Source organism: Paramormyrops kingsleyae, chromosome 9, assembly GCF_048594095.1.
Source record: "Paramormyrops kingsleyae isolate MSU_618 chromosome 9, PKINGS_0.4, whole genome shotgun sequence".
NCBI lineage: Eukaryota > Metazoa > Chordata > Actinopteri > Osteoglossiformes > Mormyridae > Paramormyrops > Paramormyrops kingsleyae.
Window position 1 is genome coordinate 6,883,197 of NC_132805.1, and position 25,091 is coordinate 6,908,287.

Genomic DNA, 25,091 nt, shown 5'->3' on the forward strand with positions numbered 1-25,091 from the left:
GAAATAGACACAGACTCTTATGAGTGTACATATGAGTGACAACAAATTGGCAGTGGTGGGATTTGAACCCACGCCTCCAAAGAGACTGGAGCCTTAATCCAGCGCCTTAGACCGCTCGGCCACACTACCCATGATGGTTTTTTTCCCAGCATCCAGCTGACGGTTCTTTTATTTTGTAAGGTATTGCTGAAAATGATCTCTGTCCCAACATTCACAATTGGTATCATTGTGGTTGATGGAGATAGACACAGACTCTTATGTCTGTACATATGAGTGACAACAAATTGGCAGTGGTGGGATTTGAACCCACGCCTCCAAAGAGACTGGAGCCTAAATCCAGCGCCTTAGACCGCTCGGCCACACTACCCATGGTGGTTCTCTTCCCAGCATCCAGCTGATGGTTCTTTTATTTAGTAAGGTATTGCTGAAAATGATCTCTGTCCCAACATCCACAATTGGTATCGTTGTGGTTGATGGAGATAGACACAGACTCTTATGTCTGTACATATGAGTGACAACAAATTGGCAGCGGTGGGATTTGAACCCATGCCTCCAAAGAGACTGGAGCCTTAATCCAGCGCCTTAGACCGCTCGGCCACACTACCCATGATGGTTCTTTTCCCAGCATCCAGTGACGGTTCTTTTATTTTGTAAGGTATTGCTGAAAATGATCTCTGTCCCAACATTCACAATTGGTATCATTGTGGTTGATGGAGATAGACACAGACTCTTATGTCTGTACATATGAGCGACAACAAATTGGCAGTGGCGGGATTTGCACCCACGCCTCCAAAGAGACTGGAGCCTAAATCCAGCGCCTTAGACCGCTCGGCCACACTACCCATGGTGGTTCTCTTCCCAGCATCCAGCTGATGGTTCTTTTATTTAGTAAGGTATTGCTGAAAATGATCTCTGTCCCAACATCCACAATTGGTATCGTTGTGGTTGATGGAGATAGACACAGACTCTTATGAGTGTACATATGAGTGACAACAAATTGGCAGTGGTGGGATTTGAACCCACGCCTCCAAAGAGACTGGAGCCTTAATCCAGCGCCTTAGACCGCTCGGCCACACTACCCATGATGGTTCTCTTCCCAGTATCCAGCTGACGGTTCTTTTATTTAGTAAGGTATTGCTGAAAATGATTTCTGTCCCAACATTCACACTAGGTATCATTGTTGTTGATAGGAACAGACACAGACTCTTATGAGTGTACATATGAGTGACAACAAATTGGCAGTGGTGGGATTTGAACCCACACCTCCAAAGAGACTGGAGCCTAAAGCCAGCGCCTTAGACCGCTCGGCCACACTACCCATGATGGTTCTCTTCTCAGCATCCAGCTGACGGTTCTTTTATTTAGTAAGGTATTGCTGAAAATGATCTCTGTCCCAACATCCACAATTGGTATTGTTGTGGTTGATGGAGATAGACACAGACTCTTATGTCTGTACATATGAGCGACAACAAATTGGCAGTGGTGGGATTTGAACCCACGCCTCCAAAGAGACTGGAGCCTTAATCCAGCACCTTAGACCGCTCGGCCACACTACCCATGATGGTTTTTTTCCCAGCATCCAGTGACGGTTCTTTTATTTTGTAAGGTATTGCTGAAAATGATCTCTTTCCCAACATTCACAATTGGTATCATTGTGGTTGATGGAGATAGACACAGACTCTTATGTCTGTACATATGAGCGACAACAAATTGGCAGTGGTGGGATTTGAACCCACGCCTCCAAAGAGACTGGAGCCTAAATCCAGCGCCTTAGACCGCTCGGCCACACTACCCATGATGGTTCTTTTCCCAGCATCCAGTGACGGTTCTTTTATTTTGTAAGGTATTGCTGAAAATGATCTCTGTCCCAACATTCACAATTGGTATCATTGTGGTTGATGGAGATAGACACAGACTCTTATGTCTGTACATATGAGCGACAACAAATTGGCAGTGGTGGGATTTGCACCCACGCCTCCAAAGAGACTGGAGCCTAAATCCAGCGCCTTAGACCGCTCGGCCACACTACCCATTGTGGTTCTCTTCCCAGCATCCAGCTGATGGTTCTTTTATTTAGTAAGGTATTGCTGAAAATGATCTCTGTCCCAACATCCACAATTGGTATCGTTGTGGTTGATGGAGATAGACACAGACTCTTATGAGTGTACATATGAGTGACAACAAATTGGCAGTGGTGGGATTTGAACCCACGCCTCCAAAGAGACTGGAGCCTTAATCCAGCGCCTTAGACCGCTCGGCCACACTACCCATGATGGTTCTCTTCCCAGTATCCAGCTGACGGTTCTTTTATTTAGTAAGGTATTGCTGAAAATGATTTCTGTCCCAACATTCACACTAGGTATCATTGTTGTTGATAGGAACAGACACAGACTCTTATGAGTGTACATATGAGTGACAACAAATTGGCAGTGGTGGGATTTGAACCCACACCTCCAAAGAGACTGGAGCCTAAAGCCAGCGCCTTAGACCGCTCGGCCACACTACCCATGATGGTTCTCTTCTCAGCATCCAGCTGACGGTTCTTTTATTTAGTAAGGTATTGCTGAAAATGATCTCTGTCCCAACATCCACAATTGGTATTGTTGTGGTTGATGGAGATAGACACAGACTCTTATGTCTGTACATATGAGCGACAACAAATTGGCAGTGGTGGGATTTGAACCCACGCCTCCAAAGAGACTGGAGCCTTAATCCAGCGCCTTAGACCGCTCGGCCACACTACCCATGATGGTTCTTTTCCCAGCATCCAGTGACGGTTCTTTTATTTAGTAAGGTATTGCTGAAAATGATCTCTTTCCCAACATTCACAATTGGTATCATTGTGGTTGATGGAGATAGACACAGACTCTTATGTCTGTACATATGAGCGACAACAAATTGGCAGTGGTGGGATTTGAACCCACGCCTCCAAAGAGACTGGAGCCTAAATCCAGCGCCTTAGACCGCTCGGCCACACTACCCATGATAGTCTCTTCCCAGCATCCAGCTGACGGTTCTTTTATTTAGTAAGGTATTGCTGAAAATGATCTCTGTCCCAACATTCACAATTGGTATCATTGTGGTTGATGGAGATAGACACAGACTCTTATGTCTGTACATATGAGTGACAACAAATTGGCAGTGGTGGGATTTGAACCCACGCCTCCTAAGAGACTGGAGCCTAAATCCAGCGCCTTAGACCGCTCGGCCACACTACCCATGGTGGTTCTCTTCCCAGCATCCAGCTGATGGTTCTTTTATTTAGTAAGGTATTGCTGAAAATGATCTCTGTCCCAACATCCACAATTGGTATCGTTGTGGTTGATGGAGATAGACACAGACTCTTATGAGTGTACATATGAGTGACAACAAATTGGCAGTGGTGGGATTTGAACCCACACCTCCAAAGAGACTGGAGCCTTAATCCAGCGCCTTAGACCGCTCGGCCACACTACCCATGATGGTTCTTTTCCCAGCATCCAGTGACGGTTCTTTTATTTTGTAAGGTATTGCTGAAAATGATCTCTCTCACAACATTCACAATTGGTATCATTGTGGTTGATGGAGATAGACACAGACTCTTATGTCTGTACATATGAGCGACAACAAATTGGCAGTGGTGGGATTTGAACCCACGCCTCCAAAGAGACTGGAGCCTAAATCCAGCGCCTTAGACCGCTCGGCCACACTACCCATGGTGGTTCTCTTCCCAGCATCCAGCTGATGGTTCTTTTATTTAGTAAGGTATTGCTGAAAATGATCTCTGTCCCAACATCCACAATTGGTATTGTTGTGGTTGATGGAGATAGACACAGACTCTTATGAGTGTACATATGAGTGACAACAAATTGGCAGTGGTGGGATTTGAACCCACGCCTCCAAAGAGACTGGAGCCTTAATCCAGCGCCTTAGACCGCTCGGCCACACTACCCATGATGGTTCTCTTCCCAGCATCCAGCTGACGGTTCTTTTATTTAGTAAGGTATTGCTGAAAATGATTTCTGTCCCAACATTCACACTAGGTATCATTGTTGTTGATAGGAACAGACACAGACTCTTATGAGTGTACATATGAGTGACAACAAATTGGCAGTGGTGGGATTTGAACCCACACCTCCAAAGAGACTGGAGCCTAAAGCCAGCGCCTTAGACCGCTCGGCCACACTACCCATGATGGTTCTCTTCTCAGCATCCAGCTGACGGTTCTTTTATTTAGTAAGGTATTGCTGAAAATGATCTCTGTCCCAACATCCACAATTGGTATTGTTGTGGTTGATGGAGATAGACACAGACTCTTATGTCTGTACATATGAGCGACAACAAATTGGCAGCGGTGGGATTTGAACCCACGCCTCCAAAGAGACTGGAGCCTTAATCCAGCGCCTTAGACTGCTCGGCCACACTACCCATGATGGTTCTTTTCCCAGCATCCAGTGACGGTTCTTTTATTTTGTAAGGTATTGCTGAAAATGATCTCTTTCCCAACATTCACAATTGGTATCATTGTGGTTGATGGAGATAGACACAGACTCTTATGTGTGTACATATGAGTGACAACAAATTGGCAGCGGTGGGATTTGAACCCACACCTCCAAAGAGACTGGAGCCTTAATCCAGCGCCTTAGACCGCTCGGCCACACTACCCATGATGGTTCTTTTCCCAGCATCCAGTGACGGTTCTTTTATTTTGTAAGGTATTGCTGAAAATGATCTCTGTCACAACATTCACAATTGGTATCATTGTGGTTGATGGAGATAGACACAGACTCTTATGTCTGTACATATGAGCGACAACAAATTGGCAGTGGTGGGATTTGAACCCACGCCTCCAAAGAGACTGGAGCCTAAATCCAGCGCCTTAGACCGCTCGGCCACACTACCCATGATAGTCTCTTCCCAGCATCCAGCTGATGGTTCTTTTATTTAGTAAGGTATTGCTGAAAATGATCTCTGTCCCAACATCCACAATTGGTATTGTTGTGGTTGATGGAGATAGACACAGACTCTTATGAGTGTACATATGAGTGACAACAAATTGGCAGTGGTGGGATTTGAACCCACGCCTCCAAAGAGACTGGAGCCTTAATCCAGCGCCTTAGACCGCTCGGCCACACTACCCATGATGGTTCTATTCCCAGCATCCAGCTGACGGTTCTTTTATTTAGTAAGGTATTGCTGAAAATGATCTCTGTCCCAACATCCACAATTGGTATCGTTGTGGTTGATGGAGATAGACACAGACTCTTACTGTATGTCTGTACATATGAGCGACAACAAATTGGCAGCGGTGGGATTTGAACCCACGCCTCCAAAGAGACTGGAGCCTTAATCCAGCGCCTTAGACTGCTCGGCCACACTACCCATGATGGTTCTTTTCCCAGCATCCAGTGACGGTTCTTTTATTTTGTAAGGTATTGCTGAAAATGATCTCTTTCCCAACATTCACAATTGGTATCATTGTGGTTGATGGGAACAGACACAGCGTCTTATGTCTGTACATATGAGCGACGACAAATTAGCAGTGGTGGGATTTGAACCCACGCCTCCAAAGAGACTGGAGACTAAATCCAGCACCTGTCTGGGGGGCATCAAAAACATGGACTGTCTGGTGGTCCCTGTGGACTCGGTTGGGATGCACTGTAATAGAAGATGTTAGCTGTATGTTTAGAATTGGGTTGAACAGGCAGGGCTTTTAAGTGCTGCTTTGTTGTTTTATCACTGATTAACGATTTTTCTTTAAAAACTCGCAGAAGAACTGGATAGGAATGCTAACTTTGATAGGAGCACACAGCATTTTTAATTATGAAAATAACCTTTTTCCCATTTGTATTCTTTTCCACTTGCATTTCTTGCTGGCTTAAATGACTTGTAATTTAATAGCATTCAATTTGCTTCATCAGCTTTACTCTAATTAAATTTTTTATTTTTAATTGATTTACTTTACCAGTGACATATTACTTGGATTGTGGCTGCTGTGCCTCATGTGTCCCTGATCGTAGTCCAGGGACATGCTGCTTATTGGTTCTTGTCAGAGGGAAAATGCATTGGCTAGGATAAGAAAACTTTTAGAGAGGGTGGCCCTCTGGGATTAGACTGATCCAGACCTGTAGGGGGCCCACAGTAATGGGCTATGACAGTTCCTCTTCTACAGGCCCCACACTCTTAGGATTTGTCAAAAATTGCATACTTGTTTGCTATGTAGCAGGCGAAATACAGTATGCAACGTGAGCAGTATGTCCGGATCCTCAGTATGGATCAGATAGTAGCAGAACGGTACCCGGGTGACATGCTGCGTTCTGTGAAATTATGAAGTGTGCAACCGATGGATGCTACGCTGTCCTACAAGGCCACTGTAGTTGCAAGACGTAATGAAGCGCATCGCTTGGTCAGAAATTTGTGTCAAGATGGAGGATGAATTGCCGTCTCTGTATAAATTTAATAAGACAGCAATACCCAGTTGCAAAAGTTGACTCGAATATGTAGGTTTTTTTTTGACACTGTTTAACATTTTTTAACTTTCATGGGGGTCAAGTTATATTGGTAAACATCCAGGTGAGGTAATATGCAAGATGGCGACTGCAGTATGTTTGAGTGCATGCATACTGATCTCATGCATATCATTGGTTTAGTAGCAGATTTCTGATGAAATTCAGCACCTACTATGTAAGTATGCAATTTCCGGCGTACCCTTAATGTCCACTGCAGAACACTGAGGTACCTTTGCTCTGTCTTTCAGTCATGCTGGAGTTTCCTCTGGTTTGGCAGTGGTGGCTGGCCTTGGGTAAGTCACTATTCACAGATCTTCCTTTCCTCAATGCATCTTCGCTCCACAGAGCTGTCTGTCAAAGGCTCATCAGCAGAGACCATGTGTTTCTAGCTGATAATCACTTTCCTGCTTATATTAGAGTCTCGGAAAAGAGGAAAAAAGACTGGCTTACCTTTTCTTCATTGATCGTAATGCCATTGCTCAACTGGAGTGTTAGGGTTCTGCTTGTATGCCAATACTTCATTGTAAAATGTTTTTTAAAAGTCTCATATTTTATTCAGTAAAGCTGAATGAACACTATTGTCACCTGAATACTGTTCAAATCTGTCCGTTTCTCACCTTCCCTTGACCTGAAGGTAGCGGCCTGTTCCTCATGATCTGCAATGGTCAGCTTATTGCCTACTTTGCATGCCAGAACGACCCCAAGTACCCTACGCTTCACAGCTATTGACCTCCTGGGGATGGAGAAGAAACATGGAGGGAGAAGGCTTTGATCTTCATGGTTGGGAGACACATGTTTTAGAATTCAGAGTGGAGAACAATCCAGAATATTAGGCACATCTCCAGGAATGGGGTGATGCCTTCTAATGAGTTTTCCCTCTGAGGAACAGATTCTAGAATCTGGGCTCTGATAAAGCACATTGAAGGGTGATTGTGAGTGGCCTTTTCCTGTCTGTGAACCAATAAATCATAGTGTCATCAACCATTGGTGTATAACAGACCATAATCAGCAACCTGCAGCTGACTCAATCCATGCTTGCTGTGCTGTGGTTGATTGATGTTGGTGTTTTGCCTGCCTTGCTCGGTCTTCCATCTTGGGGCAGGTAAGGCAGTCCTTGCTTGGTAAGGGCCCTTCTGTATGCAGAACCTATAGAGAAGGACATGGGCTGGAGGTAGGAGTTCAGCCCATATGTTAGACCGTTCCATCTTCACATCTAGTTACTGTATGTATCGTTCATGTGAAGGTGATAGTGAACCTAAGTGGAAGGCCGTCTCCTTCATCACGGTTGGCGGTACAGTCTCCGATACATGTGTGTGAAGAGGATGGAAGCAGTGCTTCGGTGATGTCCTGCCTGCTGATGTGAGTCGTGAGCAGAAGCGGGGAACTAGGAGACACAGACCGTGCTGCAGGCAGGAAGCATTTCAGATGATGTGGTTTAATCTATGAGTCATATTCCTGTTAAAAATGTGTTGACAATGTGACACCAACGCATGAGATGTAACCGTGACCTAAATGTAGAATTAAAACTCTTTGGAGGTTGATGAAATAAGTTGGAGTGTTTCTTTATGTGCAGTGTGGTGCTCAGGGGGTTAGGATTTGTGCCTGTAACCAGAAGGTAACTAGTTCCAAACCCAGGGTTGGCACTGGAGCCAATCACAGGCAGAAAAAGGATGGGATGACATCATCAGAGGACATGCAGACACTGTGGGGTATTTAAAGTCACCAGTTCACCTAAACGTGTTTTTGCACTGTGGCTGGAAAGCAGTATATGCATATGTATACACGCACAGATCTGTTCACCCAGGGAGAACATGCAAACTTCACACACTCAAACAGAGCATGGGCGGGAATCGAGTCCCCAGTCCTGAAGGGCGGACATGTCCTGCTGTTTTTATCACATAAAATAAACCACGACTCCAGGGAGGGCCACACACTTTCCTGGCCTTTGTTCTGCTCCAGAAATGAACCACAACATGAGTAAGTCTTTTCGGACTGAGGTCAAGCGCAGACTAATTCTCATTAGCTAATGCAACGTCAGCAGCAGCATCGGAGTAAAAATGATGCTACAACATTTACATAGAAGTTTCTACATTTGTTATAGTTACCTTTAGCAGCTCAGATGACATAGATTCCATCCAGATCAGAACAGTTTGCTCAAGGTCATTGTTTCCTTGGGGTCTTCGCGGACTCACAGTCGGTACACATTTCTGATCCCTCCCAGCTCTCGCTAGTAAAAACATGGACTGTCAGTGGGTCCCCAAGGGCCGGATCGGGAAACACTGCTCAAGGCTACTACATCTAACTTACAGATAATTAAGGAAGCAACCACTAGGCCAGTGTCCTGGGTGATGTTAATCTACATCCAGCCCTATAAGGAGGTCCTCCAACATACAGGGAAAAACGTGGGGGTTGGTGGCAGGACTGGCACTCATACTGGTCCATTTGGACTAGCGTGGTGCTGAGGTATCACCCACCACATGGCTGCACTCAGGTTCTCATCCCTGAGCTGGTTTGCCGTGTGTATCAGTTCATGCTCCTTAAACAACAACACCAGGGCAACTGCTGTCCTCAGACATAAAAATATCTAATACCTATATTTAGGTGTTTGAAATGGAACGAAATGATCCTTTATTTGCCATTTGCACGAGTACGAGTACATGTACACAGGGATGCTTCTCTTCTAGCCCATCTTGCTCTCCATGAGGCACAGAGACATATGGAGGTGAAAGAAAGCTTGGGGGGGGGTCACAGCAGGAGGGAATGAGAAGATTTCTTCAGGCAAGATGGACATAATAAAGTACAGGAGAATCATGGAGGGGGGCTTGTTTCCGTCAGCATGTGTTTATGGTTACAATTTAACAGGAACAGTGACAAAAACACATAGTAACATTTTGCAGGAATGTTATAAAACAAGAAGTCCAATATATGACCCAACCAAAGCCTGCACAGAACTTTTTTTTAAATTATTAATAGTTTTCCTGTTACCACTAACTAATAATTACACAAATATACAATATATTCACTAAATATTAATGAACGTTGTGGATCAGATCAGTAAAGATACAAAAAGTCCCACCTAATTTGGAAATTGGGGCAGACCCAGGTTTGTGAAACATGAAGAGAAAATGACCAGAAGCAGTACAACAGTCAGATGATTTCTGTCATGTGGATTTTTAGGTACTGTACTTTACCTAGATTTTAGGTTCCATGTGATCCAGACTTACAATATTTTCCTAGGTTTCCAGAAAACACTCTTGTGCATCATCTACACCATAGTGCTGGTTTATAAAATGCTTTCTTATAATAATCTGTATAAAAATTTAAAAACAAGTATTGAATTAAATAGACAGGGAAACAAACAAACCGACTATTCTCCAAACAAACCGACTATTCTCCAAACACAGGTGTGTTCAGTGCACGGAGAGGTGAACAGTCTATCTACACTTGCAAATAAAACAGGTGAGAAAGTTTTCTTCTTGCCGCTGCTCTTGGTTGGTAGGTGCTTGTCCCCACCTGCTGGTGAAGTACTTCATACCGAAAATGACACTCAAACCCATCATGGAAGGTTTTACAGTTTGTTTCACAAGTCAGACTGTTCGACAAGTTGCATAACTGAATCACGTTGTGTGCCGAGTCTGGGTTTCTAGAATGTACCAGAAAGTTCAACAGTGTGTAACCTTCTTTGAGTTTTAGAGCAGCAGAGCAGGGAGGGGTGTGGCCTAGACGAAGAAAAAGAGACTTGCCAGAGAACCTGATGTTCACATTGTCTCTGAGCTCTCAGCTTCAAGTACAATCCTCACTGGGGTGGAAAATTTCCTATAAATTTCCAGAAAGATCCAATGGACATTTTGGAAATCTACAATGTGCCGCCAAGTGGTGTAACTAAAGTCATCTCCAATAAGGCTCTGCACTGCATGCCCTTAAATGTCCACAACAAGCTCATGAATGTGCAAGTGGAGAAACTGCTGGCAGTTTGGACAAACACTGAGGCTGACCCCCACCCATCCAACGTCTCAGTGACTCTGAGGGTGCGGAATCTGACGCTGACTGAGCATTTTTGACTTTAAGCAGATTGAGCAGACTCTGACTTAATGATCATCTTTCATCATTAAGCCTTGTGCCTAACGTCATATGTTTGGGATCAATAATGTTAGCATGGGAAATGTGTTTGTGTTCAATAAAGTGTTAAATATAAATGTCTATGAAATCTCAATTTTTTTTATTAGCGTACGTAATTTTTGCATGTTTGTCAGCTGTACATACACTGTAAAATGTAAATCCCCCAATAGTTCTGATAAATTCTCCAAAATTCCCATGCAACGTTTCTTCCTCTTCCCTGAGTTTCCATCCCTAATTCTCACTCATCACCGGCAGTTTACTCACTGCCAGCAGGACTGCAGGGCAGTGGGCCAGAGCCGGGGGTGGGTAACGCACACAGTGTACACTCCTTAATGGCCGCCTGCCACCGCACCTGGGGGAGCCCTTAAACGGTAAGCCTGAGAGCATCAATGAGCAGAACTGGCGGGACTTAGTCAACGTGGAACTGGGGTCACTTCCTTCTTTTGAGCACCTGCAGTTCAGTGGCCACTGACAAGTCAAAGGCATCAGAAGAGCCGGTCTGATCTGTCCTCATGCAGGTCTACATAACAGCAGGGAGGAAGAGGGGGGCATTTCAAAATATAAGAAAAACCCACCTGTTTGCGGATCCAAACTTAACTGGGTTATTACTCAGATTTTGGCTGGTTTTCGACTGAGTAGGACATAAGGATATAAGAACATAAGAAATGTACAAATGAGATGAGGCCATTCGGCTCATCAAGCTAGTTTGGGGAGAACTTAACTGATAGCTCAGAGTTGTTAAACATTATCTAGCCCTGATTTATAGGAACCCAGGGTTTTAGCTTCCGCTACACTAGCAGGAAGACTATTCCATACTCTAACTACACGCTGTGTAAAGAAGTGCTTTCTCAAATACAGTTTATAATGTTCTCTCGCTAATTTCCACCTATGACCACGAGTTCTAGTATTAAACTAATATCGAAGAAACTATTTGGCTGAACATCTATAACGGGAAACTCTGAGGTGTTCGGGACAGAAGCTACATAGGTGCCTTGCGGTGCCTGGGAACTGTAATCTGGTTCTGACCGGGTTTGTGTCCCTGCCCACATTAAAAGGAAGTGGGCGTGACAGGAATGCGTAGCATGCGTAGGGCACCCTTATCTGCTTTCAGTTCTCCTGAAGTTTCGCTTTCACTTTTCCTTAATGCTCATGGGGACAGCGGCACTGAGAAATGGTTGAGGAGAGTTTTCCCTTCGTTTACCCCGCATCGGACTTCCTGCTGACTTTGGTGGGGCTGGTCCTGTTTGTGGTCGACGTGGCGCTGGACGTTCGATTGGTGGTGGATCTTTATTCTGAAGGGGCATATCTGAAGACAGGACTATTACTTTTTATTTTCCTGGCCTCGACTATTATTGTTCAGCTGTTCAGTGGACTGTTGTACTACTATGACAGGAAGAAGACTGACCCGGAGCTTCTCATCAGGGGCAAATGGCCATTGACAGCTGCCCATTTCACCCTCCTAGCTGTGCCTCTCAGGTATGTTTCAAGTTGTATCTGTCACATGCACAAAGCTGCTCTGTATGTGTGTAACACTGAACTTTTGTGGCATTATTAAGAATGCAGTGATGAAAAATCACAAAACAATGACTTACCAATAATTTAATATAACTTCGTAAATAAAAGTTTGAATTTTATCCATGTTTTTCAAAATAAAACTGTGATTTTTCGGCAGGGCTAATCTCCATGTGATCGGTGTTTATTTATGCTTTTATCAGATGGGAGGGGGTCATTTGAGTGTGTGTGTTTCAATGTGTATGTTCTCATACATGACTACACACTATACCATATATACAGTAGTACATATATTAATATATAGTAATCAAACTAAATATGAGGTATCTTTAGTGTTTTGATTGCATTCACAGATCTTTATGGGGACCTGAAAAATGGTCCCCACAACGTCAAAATAACAGATTTTTATTACATTGCGGTGAACATTTGGTCCCCACAATGTAATATAAACCTAATCCACACACACACACACACACGCACACACATATGTTGGTGTACCTATCTAAATGGGGACCGTCCATTCATTTCTATGGGAAAATCCCTAATCCCAATCACGACACCCTTAACCTCTACCCATCCCTAACCCTAACCTTAACCGTAAGTAACCAACCCAAATACAAGACTTTTGGCATTTTTACTTTTTGATTGCATTCAAACATTTTTGTAAAACTGAGGTTATCCAAATGGGGACCTCAAAAGATGTCCCCAGAAGTAGGGAAATTTCAGGTTTTACTACACTTTGGGGACAATTTGGTCCTCAAATGTGATCTATACAAACCCACACACACACACATAAGCCTTTGCTCACTGCATTTTTGTGGAGATTCAGGAGTGTGACCAGACCTGCATGCAATCCAGTTCATAGGGTCTGTCAAATTTGTGAGGCACGCAATCATTCAGTGGCCATATAAAACATATTTTAACTGGGAGAACACTGGGAACTCTGAGAGGACATAGTGTGACCTGAAGCCGAAGGTTTATATTCTGAAAGACACTGCGTTGTTATCCTTCTCTCACTAAATGCCGTTACTCTTTCTGTCTTTAACACGAAACCAAGATACGTGAACATCCTGAAGATCTCCATAAAGAGCTTCAATGACAAAAACCCTCTGCTGAAGGGTGAGGCCGTGTACCAGAACCATGACCTCAGTTTGCTACGGCTCTTTGAGACGTTCTTGGAGAGCGCCCCCCAGCTGGTGTTCATGATATTCATCATCATCCAGAAGAATCATGTTGACTTCATAACATGTGAGTTGAAGCTGGCACTGGTTTCATATAAATAAGCATGAGCTTTAGACCCTGCACTTTCGGCTTGTGTCAGCTTGTCTGGTTCCTAACAAGGTCTTCCTTGGCACTGGTGCCTATGCCTTACTCCCTGGGTACATTGGTAAGGTATGCCTGGGCTCACAAGATCCTGGTTTGAGTCCCAAACCCCCACCCCCAGGAACACTGCCGCAGGTGGTTCCCCTTCAGTGCCATGCTTGTTCTTGCCTGCATGCATGTCTTGGAATGTGCAATGGGCTGTTCCAAAATGGAGCTTCCCTGGGGGGGGGGGGTTTCAGTAATGGGTGTTGTTTTTCCTAGGAATGATGTAAAGCGCATTGAGACAATGTAATGTCATGACAATGCACTACACAAAACAAATTTTATTGAATTACGCAGATGTTAGGCAGATTTGCAGATTTCCGGTTGGTTCCAGCTGTTGCAGGGAGGAACGTCAGAAACAGGGGCAACGAAGGCCTGGATGTAGATGAACGGGGCCACCATGTCGTGTTGGCTGGCTGGCTTGGATCAGTGATGAAGGGAGACCTGAACATCACTACCTAGTGCGGGCTATTTTTTTTTTAATGCTCCTTACTGATTTCTGTTTGGGGGGGGGGGCAAAATACTGATGGCAAAAGATTCTTGAATATTCCAGCCTCCCCATTGGAAATGTAAGTGGAAACAGGAGATCCCCACCCCTCGCCAGGGTGCAGACAGAGGTTTAACTGTAAAAGTCAGACCTTCTTGTGCTCCTGTGTCCCCCAGAGCAGCTGCTAACGGCTCTCTGTCCCCCTCAGCTCTGAAGACGGCAGGCTCAGCGGCATCCATCGCTCTCAGCGTGGCCATGTACCATCGCTGCATGCGTTCTTTCCTCCCACAGAAGAACAATCAAGGCTACATCTCCTCGCTGGTTTACTTTGCATGGAACTTGCTGCTGATTGGGCCTCGTGTGTTTGCAGTGGCACTGTTTACTTGTGCCAACCCCTGGTTTATCGCAGTACACTACCTATTCCTGTGGACAGGGCTGGTCATTTGGGCCAGGCTGCAGGACTCTGACTTCATGGACAATTTGGTGGGAGAGTGGCTCTATCAGTGTATTGTTGGCCTAATCTGGTACTTCAGCTGGTTCAACTTGACCAAGGGCAGCACACTGTGGAGGGGCATCATTTACCACAGCATCATGCTGGTAGACATGGGAATTCTCCTCGGCTTCTGGTGGGACCAGCAGGACCATCTGGAAGACATCTTCAAAGTGGAGCCCTATGTGACTCTTGGAATCATCTTCTCACTCTACATATTGGGCCTGGTTTTGAAGGTCCTCTACTACAGGTGCTTCCACCCTAGGGTGACTGAGCTGCAGCCTAAACAGCCTATGGTTCCACTCCAGGATGAGGTAGATTTTCGTCTGTTGGTTGTAGATGGTTGTGAAGAGGCAAAGAGGCCCAAGCAGGAGCAACTGGTGACCAACAAAAGAATGAGGAACTTGGCTGCTAACTTCTACTCCTCTCCTGCACCCTCACACTAAGACTGACACACTAAGACTGACAGGGTGCTTTTATTAGAGAGATGTAAGGAGAACAGTCCCAAAAAGCCTACCTCCATTTTTATAACAGGTGGTGGTGGTCAAGTCAAGTTGGTGTGTGTGGGTCAGTTGGTTGGTTAACACTGGTCTTTGCAACCAGAAGGTTGCTGGTTCAAATCTCCCACTCCATGGAGTTGTTTTACCATTGAGCCCCAATTGTTCCAGGGACTAACTGACTCCTTCATCCTAACTGTACATCATTTTGGATAAAAGTGTGTCAAATAACTTAATTGATTCCACAACGTATTTCACGTGCCACACTGATGATCAAATCCATTTGTGTACTGCGGCAGGGAACACATACTTCTACTAAAAAGATGCTGTAGACAGAAAGTGAAGCCTTAAAATGCGGACGGGTTATGAGCAAAGTCATATGAGGAAGCAAGTCAGTAAGACGAACCAGTAAAGCCGGGTAAGGAATGAAATCAGGGGATTTTCAGGACTGGGAGAGTCAGGAGACGGGAGGAGAGACACCCACAGCGACTCCCAGCAGGAGCAGAGGAGGGAGGGGAGAGAGAGCTTGCTGCCTATAATCGTTGATTTGCTCAATGATTCAAGATTATGCATGTAAGTTACTCTTTAAAGTGGCTCATTTGAAGGCACAGAGCAGTTTGTTAAGAAGCCCATTCAGCTTTCTTAAGAGATGCTTGTAATTTGCTAATTCGTCCTGTGCTTTGCCAAACCAGCTTTTCAGCACATTGGGTCTTCCTGCAGATTTGACACCTTGGGTAGGAACAGGAACTGATCACACAGACCGATCACACAGACCGATCACACAGACCGTTCACACAGTCCGATCACACAGACTGCACAGCGGTTCCCACCGCCTCATTCCTATGATGTGTCAGATCCCCCCGTCAGTCCCCAGCTGGCAGCTCAGCTCTAAATCTGTGGATCTGCTCACTGAATTGAAGACTGTTGGACTTAATGTGCCTGAGGACTTCCTGTGAAGGAACTACAGTGGTTCTCCAAGACGGTACCCTGGGGTACCTGAAGGTGGATGCACACAGATACAATACAGTGTCATTCCTCTCAGATGCTTTTCCTGTGACTCTGTCTCCCATGGGCTCTATAACAGGGCAGTATTTGGAGTATTTCTTACAAGTGACTGCATGTTGTTGAATAAGATGCAATTAATATTGTTATTACTTTGATTTCTATAAAATCATATTTACTACATCTTCTTTTTGACTTTAATTGAAAGAAAATGTGAGCTTCTTTGGTATTTTTATTTACCCAGGTCAGTACAGAAAAACAGGCTTCACTCCTAATGACATAACATCATTGTCAGCAACAAATTACAGTGAGGGGTATCAGAGGGGCTCGGATGCCCTGGCAGATTCAGGGGGTCCAGCACTTCACAGGGGCCCTTGAACACGTAAAGTTATATGTAAATTGGGCAGGAGACCCAAGGTGACATTTTGTTACGGGCCCAGAATGTCACGCTATGCCCCTGATTATGGTAGAAGGCGAATTCTCTGGAATATACAGTCAGGGATTTCTTCAGGGACTGCCTTCCCAGGCACATCCACTAGAGGGAGCTATAGAACACATTTTAAACAACAGCTCTCGTGATAGTTGTCTAGTCAAGGACATTAGCTTACATTCCAATGAAATGTGTGATTTTGGCAGCTACATTACATTAATCAGTGTGTGTAACAATTGCAACAGTGATTTCTCTGTAGAAAAATATGTAGCAGAAACATTAGCTGCATAGTTAGAAGGATGTATAGATTGGTTTTCCAAACTATCCTTCCTCTCTTCTTCTGAAATGGCCTTTTTTCTGGATTGTAGGATAGACAGATCTTCTGGAGAGAAAGAAAGCTTGCTTATTTCTCAAATTAGAGTATGTTAAATGTGATTCTTGCTGTTCCCTGAAACCATTATGAATATTCAATGTTTCATTGCAGAAAAGAAGCCATTATTGCCTATTTATTTTTCATGGTAACTACTTTTTTATGTTAAATACTTTAGATTGTTTTGTAACTTGCTCTTTGTAAAGTTTGTATTTTAAATAGTAAGTCTTGTTTTCGGGAGACTTGTTAAACTGGTCATTGGTACCTGAATCCTTGATTCTCATGGGTTCCAATAAAACTGCTGTATGGGGTTACTGTGGAAACTGAACGTGCAGAGTAGGTGATAGGATGTTATTGGTTAAATGTCTTGTACAGCATCCCATAAATCACAGTTAAAATACATATTTATGACAAAACACCCCCATTAGGTGTGAGATGTAATAAGCCCCTCCCCCCCAGGAAGCTCTATTAGGTAATAAATAATAGAGCACAATTTCAGAAAAAACACATTCAAACAGACAGAAGTTCTTTATATTTATTGTCATTTCATTACAGAGCTCAATAAAATTTTTATGACCTGCAGCAGCTGTTTCAGCTTTGTAAAAGTACCATATGAATCTGTGTACCGTATATGTTGTGCAACATATATAATATATATAATAAATATTCAAGAAGACATGAGATTACTTAAAAAGGTTATAACTTCCAAATATGGAAGAAACTGACTCCTCCCACTGTATTGCCTGGGCTTCCATTGGTCCAGAGGGAGCGATTCTGAGGAGATTAATCCCTCTAGCACTGCCCTCCTTCTGTTTCAACTGCAGGATTTGCTCTGGCAGACCCAAGACTGTAACCACAGCAAATCAAACATTCTTAGAAAACCTACAACTTATGCTGCCCTGGATTTGGTTTAAGGCAGCGGTCGCAGCAGTACCACAGGCCAAGAAATTTGACCCTATTGGCCTGGTAAATGTGACAAAAAAACACCACCCAATCAAGAGGCCCACTTACGGTCACATGGTCTGACCATACAAGCATGCTGCACAGAGAAATGGCATACCCAGTTCTATCATACAGAATTATATCATATTTACAGGTGAAGTGGTTTACGTAGCAAACTAGCCGTGGCAATAAAGTACTTATGAATATAATATAGTTTTAATACTCAAAAGCTATTTAAGTGTTTGATACACATTTGACCTCACCCACCACTTTCACTAGTGTAATCAAATTAGTAACAAAAATATAGAGTTTTATTTGTGTATGCTATTCTTGTGTTGGTGTGATGCAGTGCCTGACAGTGATTGGTATTTGCAGGCAGTCACATGACCATATTGCTGGGGAAGAGAAACATTAGTAAAAAAAAAAACAGAAGCAAGAAAACAGTACATTGGGCTGGATCTCCAGCGTAAGCACCTCTGTACACAGTAGCAGGACCATGGGAGGTATTCGACAAGGGGGCGGGGCACAAGGGCTAAAATGCCCCAGTCCCGCCCATTTGGGGCATGGTCTTATTAGTTCATATTTTGGCTTTGTGCAGCAGCCTGCGCCTCATTGCATTTTATATCAAAAAGTGCAACGGTAACCAACCAGAAAGGTTAATGCACAATAGGAAATTGTTCCAGGATGATAGAGGGCTGCTCTCCACTGCAATGTATGTCCAAAATGTAAGGAGCATGTAAACAGGTCAAACAGACATGAGAGAGTCTACTGCCAATTTAAATCTATAAGATAAGTAATAACACTCGTCTGCTGAGACATGCTGATTTTCAAAGCAGTGGAGAACATCCAATTCACGTCTATCAATTCATCCTCCTGGTCCCAAGCTGTCTCTCCTGCCTTTAGTTGACAAACAAAAAAATCACTATTGCTTATAATTGCAGTTATCATTATGAGACCTGAATGCATATGGTTAAAATTCAACAGGTCCTTCAACAAAAGTTCTATGCAGTATTATAAAGGCAGTATCCATAAAACCACTGTATGGAAGATATGGAGAGAACGCATCCAATCTCCAGCATGGAAGATCTGGAGAAAAGAAATCAAATCTTCAGCACAGAAGATATGAAGAGGACACATGCAAACTCCAACATGGAAGATATGGGAACAAAAACACATCCAAACTCCTGCTTGGGAGGGTTGCCAGTCCTCATCAAACATTTGTGAGCAGTTTCACTGCAGTTCCTGACCCTTGCTTCCTTCACGAAAAGCTGTGTTGTCACCCTGGTACGTAGACACCTTGCCATTAGCAGAAACATCCAGGTTCTTAGCTTCTGTGAAGCACGCCGGAAATTGCTGGGCAAAGGCATGCGGCCGTGCTGGCGGAGAACTCACACTTAAAGCTCCGCCTCTCAGGGCACACAGACGTGTTCTGAGGGTGGAGGCTCCAACACTCTGACATCACGAGACTCCTATCACCCCCACCCACTCCAGTACGGCCATCCCTGCAGCATGTCCGACCCCCATCGATCCCTCCGTCGATTGGATGGGGGGGGGTGGGTGAAGATGGAGGTGGATGAAGAGAACGACCAGAAAGCACACCCTTCAAGGGAAGACGTCCTCTAACGGAGGCTCGTAGGAGAAGCCAGGGAATGCGCTGGCGGCCTCCTGACCACTAGAGGTCGCCAGGAAGCATTCGGTGCTGCCCAGGGAACCTGGCACCGGCAAATGGGTGAACTCAGGGTCAAAGTGTCGCAGGTCTGTGGGCCCATTCTAGGGAAACAGGTGAGAGTATGTTAGATGGAGACCCACAGCCATGGCTGTACACAGTAATGCGTCATCCAGCGTGATCAACTGTATGAATAAGAGTCCAACTCACCACAGCAGGAACAAAGGGCGGCTTAACCTTTTTGGCTAACAGGTCGTCCCAGTTAATAGGCGAGAAGAACGGATGAGCTTTGAGCTCCATCTAGAGAGAATGAGAAGGATCCCCAGTCAATGTGAATCTGATTGTAGGTGTCAAGTGCATCAATACAAAGTTTGAACCTCAGCAGGGTTGCCAGCTCATGCTTTCAGACTCTCACGCTCATGCAAGAAATCTTACAGCAAATCTATATTATTCCATTAAACCTAAAATTAGCTCCATCAAGAGCATTGGAGTAGTTTCGCAAACATACTATTTACAAGGTATGTAACAGTTTTATTACATGTACATGTGTGTACCAAGTTGTCTCAAATTGAAACTCTCACTCCAGCCAGCTGACCAAAGCTGGCAACCCTGCCTTGGAAATCTTGAAATGTGACTTGAGTGTCAGAAGTAGTTGGGGGGGGCGGGGGTAGGGGGTGATTTAAGAGTGTAAGTCCAGTTTGAGTATGACTTGGGGGGGGTGGCGGGGGTAGGGGGTGATTTAAGAGTGCAAGTCCAGTTTGAGTATGACTGGGGGGGGGGGATGTGGCAGGGTATTTCTCCATCCTGAATGTCCTTAGCAGCCCACTTTAGTGCTGCTGGAAGGACGTTGTTGTGAAATGTTGATGTACATCGACATCCAGAGCAGCGGCAGAGCCTGTTTGTGTAAGTGTTTGTAGGTTATAGCAGTAGGAGAGTGTCTGTCTTTGGGTGGGAGTGACAGGACTGTGCACAGCATCATCCGGGTGGGAGCAGACTACTCACAAAGTCCTGGCGCGCCCCCAGCCTCCGCGCACGCTCCTTCTGCAGGAGCCCCTCCAGCATCTCCCTGCCGGCGTTGGACACGTTGGGTTTCAGCACTAGGCTCTTGTGTAGGATGTTGTTGTACATCTCTGCCATGTTGCGACTGTAGAAAGGGGGCTGTAAAGACACAAGGGTTTAGAGAAGCACTTTAGTCTCAGTCACAGTGTGTAAATCCCGTCGCACTCACGGAAGGAGACCGCCGCTTAAGGAGACTTCCCCTCAACACCCAACGTGTGACTCTATCCATTAGAACTGGCTGATTTTCTGCTCTCCTGGATTTATTTTGGGCGAGGTGTGAGGAGTGGGTGTGTGGAGAGAGGTCACATGATGCACGAGATGGATTTTTTTGTTTGCATGCGGCGTTAACACAGGATCAGTATTCGTGACGAAGACTTCAGCTTTGGATTTAGAAGCTGATTTAGTGTAGGGTTACAACTTGGGTATTCTGAAGCGATGCAAGGCGGAGAGATAAGGAAATGTACGTTAATAAAAAAAATAAGAGCAGCAGGGATACGTACCAAGCCGTAGAGCATCTCGTACAGGACACAGCCCAGACACCACCAGTCCACGGTGTGGTCATAGGCCTGCTTCTGGAGCACCTCTGGGGCTAGATACTCCGGGGTCCCGCAGAAGGTGGTGGTCGTCCCGTTGGGGGGCAGGCCCTCCTTGCACAGGCCGAAGTCGGTCAACACGATGTGGCCCTCAGAGTCCAGCAGGATGTTCTCCGGCTTCAGGTCCCTGTAGACGATGTGCAGCGAGTGCAGGTAGCCCAGGGCGCTGGCCATCTCGGCCACGTAGAAGCGGGCGCGCGGTTCCAGGAAGACCCGCTCGCGCTGGAGGTGGTAGAAGAGCTGCGGGGAGCAGAGCGACGCGGGGGTTGGTTGGGAAGGTAGAGCGCGGATAGAGAGGGCCGCCTACTGTCCTGCTGCTCTTGCTAACCATCCCTGCTCATCTCCAAAGGCTTCTCTCACCCTCTGTTGCTCTTTAGTTATAATATGTGCATCTGCCTGTGGAAAGTGCTTGAGGCTGCATTGAATGTGGGCTTTTAACAGATAGGAGCCTGGTCCTGACTCACGCTCATCGAAATCGGCCCACTCTCCTCTCACACCCAACCCACAGAAGAGCTTGGGACTCACCTCGCCCCCGTTAACATAATCTAGCACGAAGTAGAGCTTGTCGGCAGTCTGGAAGGAGTAGTGCAGGCCCACCAGGAATGGGTGCTGCACGTTCTTCAGCAACACACTCCGTTCCGCCATGATGTGTCTTTGCTGCCAGAGGAGAAAGAGGGCAAAGCGGACTCCATGACTACGGATGATCATACAAGTCCATACATAGATGATTTGAAGCGGATGAGCTTGGTAAAGTTCCGCCTAACAAAATGTATTTTAAAGTACAGTAAACAACAAGATGTGCAGTACACTGCTCTCTGCCAGGTCTTCAGAAGAGCATATCTGAAGTGCGCCGTTCAGGAAATCAGCCTCACCTCTTTCTTTTTCAGCACGATCTTCTTCTGAAGGACCTTCACTGCATAGTACTTGGCACTTTCCTTATGTCTAGCTAGCAGAACCTGGAAGGAGGAGAGAGCGACAGGTTATTTTAAAAAACTCGACACCTTAAGGTTTCATCCAAAGCAGTCGAATCATTTTAATTGTAACTGGCAACCCGTTACCTTTCCGAAGCTCCCTTTCCCGATGATTTTCAGATAGTCAAAATCAGACGGCTTGATCCTGGAAGACAGAGCAACATCTTACACTCTTGCCCATAGCACTGCGATTTCACACATCTCGCCGCAAAAGGTGAACCCAGAAATACTCACTGTGTTTCCTCCCTGAGGGAATTCCTCTGAGAAGCGGAGCCGAGCTGATTGAGAAAGAACATGGAGAATTAGATCATCAAGGCAGACCCCCTGAACGCCAAAGGATGTGTTCCAAAATCCTCAGGTACGTACAGGAGAAAGGTCTTCCTCTGTCTCCGCATTCTGGTTCTCATCAACCTTCAGGAACACATGAACGTCTGAGCTGGAAAGGAAGCAGAGGGACAGTCTGCAGTACTGGCCACGGAAGAAAGCTCCTATATGGTTTGAACATATTTGTGCATATTGTTCTTTAAAACATGTGAAATTCTAACTCCTTAGTGGTGTCACTCGTTTTCCTGCTGTAGCCCAACTCAGGTGCATGAGTGACAGAATACAGTATGCTAGACTCACCACTAGGTGGCCGTAGTCCTTAAGGTGGAACTCGCAGAACAAACTCAGTGTCTCAGGCAATAAGGGAACGAGGAACAGTGATTCTGAGCGAATCGGCTTTATTGGGAGTCAAACAGTAGTTTTTTTTCCCCCCCCCACATTTTCAGTACCCGACAGTAAACTCTGCCAGCTCATCGGATACACAATTAGTGACAAATCCAGGGCAGACGACGGTCAAGACTTTATGACTTTAGGAACATGAGCGTATAAATGTTAAATATCCATCCTCTAACCACACATCCTGCTCAGAATCACGGGATAACACCTAGACCGTCAAATGTAAACCTAGACTGTCCCTGCAGTGCCCAAAGTAGTCAAGGCTTCCATTCAGCCAAGTCTTGGGACACATGAAGCATCTCTATACTTTAATAGACTTAGCAGGTTAACCCCCTAAGTGGAACAGAACAGATTTGTTTCCAAGGTACTTAGACAGTACAATGACTGGGTGCCCTGATTGGATGCTATTTCTGCCCTGGCTTTACCTGAACATGTACAATGAACCTAGACAGGGGATCAGAGATTAAAGCTATGTATGTCTGTGACAAGCAGCCAGGAGGGGAAAAAAACAACAACAATATCAGCCAAGTTGAATGCGCCAGATCACTAGGGATTCACCACGTAAACAACTGAGAAAGTCAACATGTCAGATAACAAAAACTGCTGAGACCCATCACACGGCTCTCAATGGTCGAAAATTACACATGGCGTTCCTGGGGACGGCTGAATTCTGACAGGTACTTACAGAAACATCACAGCAGTCTTACCGAAGTATCAGCACAGTATTATTACTTCTGCACCAAAACACACACTGGGCACTGGCCACTGGCCGCCAGTGAAGCCCATTCCCCAGTGGAAAACAGGTGGAGAAGGCTGATATACTTACTTCTGACTAATAGGGGGGGTGGAAGCCAGCCTCAGAATTAAATCGTTCAGTCCCATTTTCCTTTCTTTGATAAAAGCTGAAGAATAGAATGTGGATGTGTGTCAGTAGGATAACAAACGGGTATTGACCAGATGAAGTCGGTACTTTGTTTCAGGGATCAAACTAAAACTATAGCATCAAATTAAATTTTCGGCAGAAGTTATAACACATATATAAATAATAATTTTATATGAATGCAAATAACTTGAAATTTAAATATATGGTGACAGAACTGTACTGGTACAAAATTCACACGCGCACAAAAATAATTAAAAAAAACAACCATCTCATAGCTGGTGCAGACATAAGAACTAACACAAAACACAATTTCCCAAAACACCTGTGAATTGGAAACAATTTTATTTACAAAGTATTAAATGAAAGAAACTCAATAGTAGTGTTTCAGTGAAGAACAGCAAAAACCTTCAGAGCTGATACGGAGTGCAGGGAAATACACGATAACACTACTACTAAGATATCCCACATAAACCGGGATATGAGCGATCGCAGCGACCCCGAGCCTACCTGTGAAAAAGGACACGATCCCCCTCATCTTGTGTGTAAAATCGCACTTATTTTCAGTCATCAGTAAAAAGGTAAATCCCGGTATGAAGAAAGCGAGCGACCAGTCTATCCCTCCAGCTGTGCTGATCCGCGCTCGATTCGGGCCGGTGCTTTTATACGGGACACGTGGTTCCCAGCCGAGGCATCCTGACGTCACCCAGGAAGCCCCGGAGAGCTGCCGCGACGTCACACAGGTCCGCCCAAACCCAGAAGAGGAAGCACTCAGATGGATTAACAGATCGATTCGGTTCTTTTTTCTCAGCGGACCGACAGATGCCGTGATGGCTTTGGTCCGCGGGGATTAAGCATGCTAAGGCACACCGTTAAGATGTGAATTTCCAGAACTTCGCTGTTGCTGGATCGTTGGATCAGATCAGAAATACACTTGTGGAGTTCCAGTACCCTCGGTATAATTTCGATTTGAACTAATTTATTTTAAATCAGATTGGTCTGATCACCAGCTTCTGCCCCGATCCCCTTACGCCCGGATGAGCTGGTATCCAGGTCTCACTGTTATCTAACACATTCTGCCTTATATAACTATAAAGGCTTTCGGTGTTGCTTATCTGCTGATGAGAGCCGAAAATGTGCAAGGCACCCAACTCCTCTGCAAACCTTTAGGAGGCAGGTGTCAACTGTGACTTTATTGGAGGAAAATGGTGTCAGACCGCAGCCTGTCTGTGCCGCCTCACCATGAATATCCAGGGGCATTTATTAGTGCTACAGCTAATCTCAAGCGATAATCATAGAGTCCTTATAAGGCTCTGGACAGCCCCATCTGCAGACCCCCCCCCCAGCAGCATGCTGTGGTGTGATGTGTGATGTCACATCCACTCATACTCCAACGCTTCAGATTCTCCTGCAGCTCTTCAAACACGGGCGTCTTCTACTGAGGTTGAGCAACTACTCCATACTGTATTTTAATTCTTCTAATGAAAGGCTGTGGTGCTT

General features: G+C 45.1%; 3 protein-coding genes and 23 non-coding genes across 28 annotated transcripts in view; 2 read left to right on the forward strand and 24 right to left on the reverse strand.

Moving 5' to 3' along the window:
* The window catches only part of LOC111859978 (putative transmembrane protein 244), a 33,446-nt gene extending 25,409 nt beyond the window's left edge, over positions 1-8,037 (forward strand). For all 3 annotated transcript variants that reach the window (XM_072716215.1, XM_072716216.1, XM_072716217.1), the window contains 2 exons: positions 6,737-6,781; positions 7,123-8,037. In XM_072716215.1, coding sequence (XP_072572316.1) covers positions 6,737-6,781; positions 7,123-7,217 — 140 coding nt within the window. In that variant the 3' untranslated portion in view covers positions 7,218-8,037. The remainder of the gene's footprint in view (positions 1-6,736; positions 6,782-7,122) is intronic.
* Positions 48-129, reverse strand: trnal-aag (transfer RNA leucine (anticodon AAG)). The gene has a single exon. It is a non-coding gene; the product is annotated as a tRNA-Leu (tRNA).
* trnal-uag (transfer RNA leucine (anticodon UAG)) lies at positions 286-367 on the reverse strand. Its single transcript has one exon. It is a non-coding gene; the product is annotated as a tRNA-Leu (tRNA).
* Positions 524-605, reverse strand: trnal-aag (transfer RNA leucine (anticodon AAG)). Its single transcript has one exon. It is a non-coding gene; the product is annotated as a tRNA-Leu (tRNA).
* Positions 761-842, reverse strand: trnal-uag (transfer RNA leucine (anticodon UAG)). Its single transcript has one exon. It is a non-coding gene; the product is annotated as a tRNA-Leu (tRNA).
* Positions 999-1,080, reverse strand: trnal-aag (transfer RNA leucine (anticodon AAG)). The gene has a single exon. It is a non-coding gene; the product is annotated as a tRNA-Leu (tRNA).
* trnal-uag (transfer RNA leucine (anticodon UAG)) lies at positions 1,237-1,318 on the reverse strand. The gene has a single exon. It is a non-coding gene; the product is annotated as a tRNA-Leu (tRNA).
* On the reverse strand, positions 1,475-1,556 carry trnal-aag (transfer RNA leucine (anticodon AAG)). Its single transcript has one exon. It is a non-coding gene; the product is annotated as a tRNA-Leu (tRNA).
* Positions 1,712-1,793, reverse strand: trnal-uag (transfer RNA leucine (anticodon UAG)). The gene has a single exon. It is a non-coding gene; the product is annotated as a tRNA-Leu (tRNA).
* On the reverse strand, positions 1,949-2,030 carry trnal-uag (transfer RNA leucine (anticodon UAG)). The gene has a single exon. It is a non-coding gene; the product is annotated as a tRNA-Leu (tRNA).
* Positions 2,187-2,268, reverse strand: trnal-aag (transfer RNA leucine (anticodon AAG)). Its single transcript has one exon. It is a non-coding gene; the product is annotated as a tRNA-Leu (tRNA).
* On the reverse strand, positions 2,425-2,506 carry trnal-uag (transfer RNA leucine (anticodon UAG)). The gene has a single exon. It is a non-coding gene; the product is annotated as a tRNA-Leu (tRNA).
* On the reverse strand, positions 2,663-2,744 carry trnal-aag (transfer RNA leucine (anticodon AAG)). Its single transcript has one exon. It is a non-coding gene; the product is annotated as a tRNA-Leu (tRNA).
* Positions 2,900-2,981, reverse strand: trnal-uag (transfer RNA leucine (anticodon UAG)). Its single transcript has one exon. It is a non-coding gene; the product is annotated as a tRNA-Leu (tRNA).
* On the reverse strand, positions 3,137-3,218 carry trnal-uag (transfer RNA leucine (anticodon UAG)). Its single transcript has one exon. It is a non-coding gene; the product is annotated as a tRNA-Leu (tRNA).
* trnal-aag (transfer RNA leucine (anticodon AAG)) lies at positions 3,375-3,456 on the reverse strand. The gene has a single exon. It is a non-coding gene; the product is annotated as a tRNA-Leu (tRNA).
* Positions 3,612-3,693, reverse strand: trnal-uag (transfer RNA leucine (anticodon UAG)). Its single transcript has one exon. It is a non-coding gene; the product is annotated as a tRNA-Leu (tRNA).
* Positions 3,850-3,931, reverse strand: trnal-aag (transfer RNA leucine (anticodon AAG)). Its single transcript has one exon. It is a non-coding gene; the product is annotated as a tRNA-Leu (tRNA).
* On the reverse strand, positions 4,088-4,169 carry trnal-uag (transfer RNA leucine (anticodon UAG)). The gene has a single exon. It is a non-coding gene; the product is annotated as a tRNA-Leu (tRNA).
* trnal-aag (transfer RNA leucine (anticodon AAG)) lies at positions 4,326-4,407 on the reverse strand. The gene has a single exon. It is a non-coding gene; the product is annotated as a tRNA-Leu (tRNA).
* Positions 4,563-4,644, reverse strand: trnal-aag (transfer RNA leucine (anticodon AAG)). The gene has a single exon. It is a non-coding gene; the product is annotated as a tRNA-Leu (tRNA).
* Positions 4,800-4,881, reverse strand: trnal-uag (transfer RNA leucine (anticodon UAG)). The gene has a single exon. It is a non-coding gene; the product is annotated as a tRNA-Leu (tRNA).
* Positions 5,037-5,118, reverse strand: trnal-aag (transfer RNA leucine (anticodon AAG)). Its single transcript has one exon. It is a non-coding gene; the product is annotated as a tRNA-Leu (tRNA).
* Positions 5,280-5,361, reverse strand: trnal-aag (transfer RNA leucine (anticodon AAG)). Its single transcript has one exon. It is a non-coding gene; the product is annotated as a tRNA-Leu (tRNA).
* Positions 8,038-11,707: 3,670 nt separating the features above from the next.
* On the forward strand, positions 11,708-17,296 carry LOC111844556 (XK-related protein 8-like). The gene is made up of 3 exons (XM_023813106.2): positions 11,708-12,083; positions 13,177-13,367; positions 14,180-17,296. Exons 1-3 carry the CDS (start codon positions 11,779-11,781, stop codon positions 14,905-14,907), a joined length of 1,224 nt encoding a protein of 407 aa, XP_023668874.2. The 5' UTR covers positions 11,708-11,778; the 3' UTR covers positions 14,908-17,296.
* Positions 17,282-24,256, reverse strand: LOC111844555 (serine/threonine-protein kinase Sgk1-like). Its single transcript, XM_023813105.2, has 11 exons — positions 24,102-24,256; positions 23,538-23,613; positions 22,358-22,427; positions 22,226-22,269; positions 22,079-22,136; positions 21,893-21,976; positions 21,546-21,677; positions 20,928-21,260; positions 20,371-20,526; positions 19,579-19,668; positions 17,282-19,472 (listed from the first exon to the last, which is right to left on the reverse strand). The coding sequence occupies exons 1-11, from the start codon at positions 24,160-24,162 to the stop codon at positions 19,305-19,307; spliced, it is 1,272 nt and encodes a 423-aa protein (XP_023668873.1). The 5' UTR covers positions 24,163-24,256; the 3' UTR covers positions 17,282-19,304.
* Between the last annotated feature and the right edge of the window lie 835 nt (positions 24,257-25,091).

Excerpts from the sequence above, each read along its gene's own strand:
- LOC111844555 (XM_023813105.2), bottom strand. The coding sequence starts at position 24,162 with ATGACTGAAAATAAGTGCGATTTTACACACAAGATGAGGGGGATCGTG. Across the intron at positions 21,977-22,078 it reads GGAAAGGGAGCTTCGGAAAG|GTTCTGCTAGCTAGACATAA; the intron begins GTAACGGGTTGC and ends TCCTCCTTCCAG. Across the intron at positions 19,669-20,370 it reads TGGGGGCGCGCCAGGACTTT|ATGGAGCTCAAAGCTCATCC; the intron begins GTGAGTAGTCTG and ends CATTCTCTCTAG.
- LOC111844556 (XM_023813106.2), top strand. The coding sequence starts at position 11,779 with ATGGTTGAGGAGAGTTTTCCCTTCGTTTACCCCGCATCGGACTTCCTG. Across the intron at positions 12,084-13,176 it reads CTCCTAGCTGTGCCTCTCAG|ATACGTGAACATCCTGAAGA; the intron begins GTATGTTTCAAG and ends CACGAAACCAAG. Across the intron at positions 13,368-14,179 it reads TCATGTTGACTTCATAACAT|CTCTGAAGACGGCAGGCTCA; the intron begins GTGAGTTGAAGC and ends TGTCCCCCTCAG.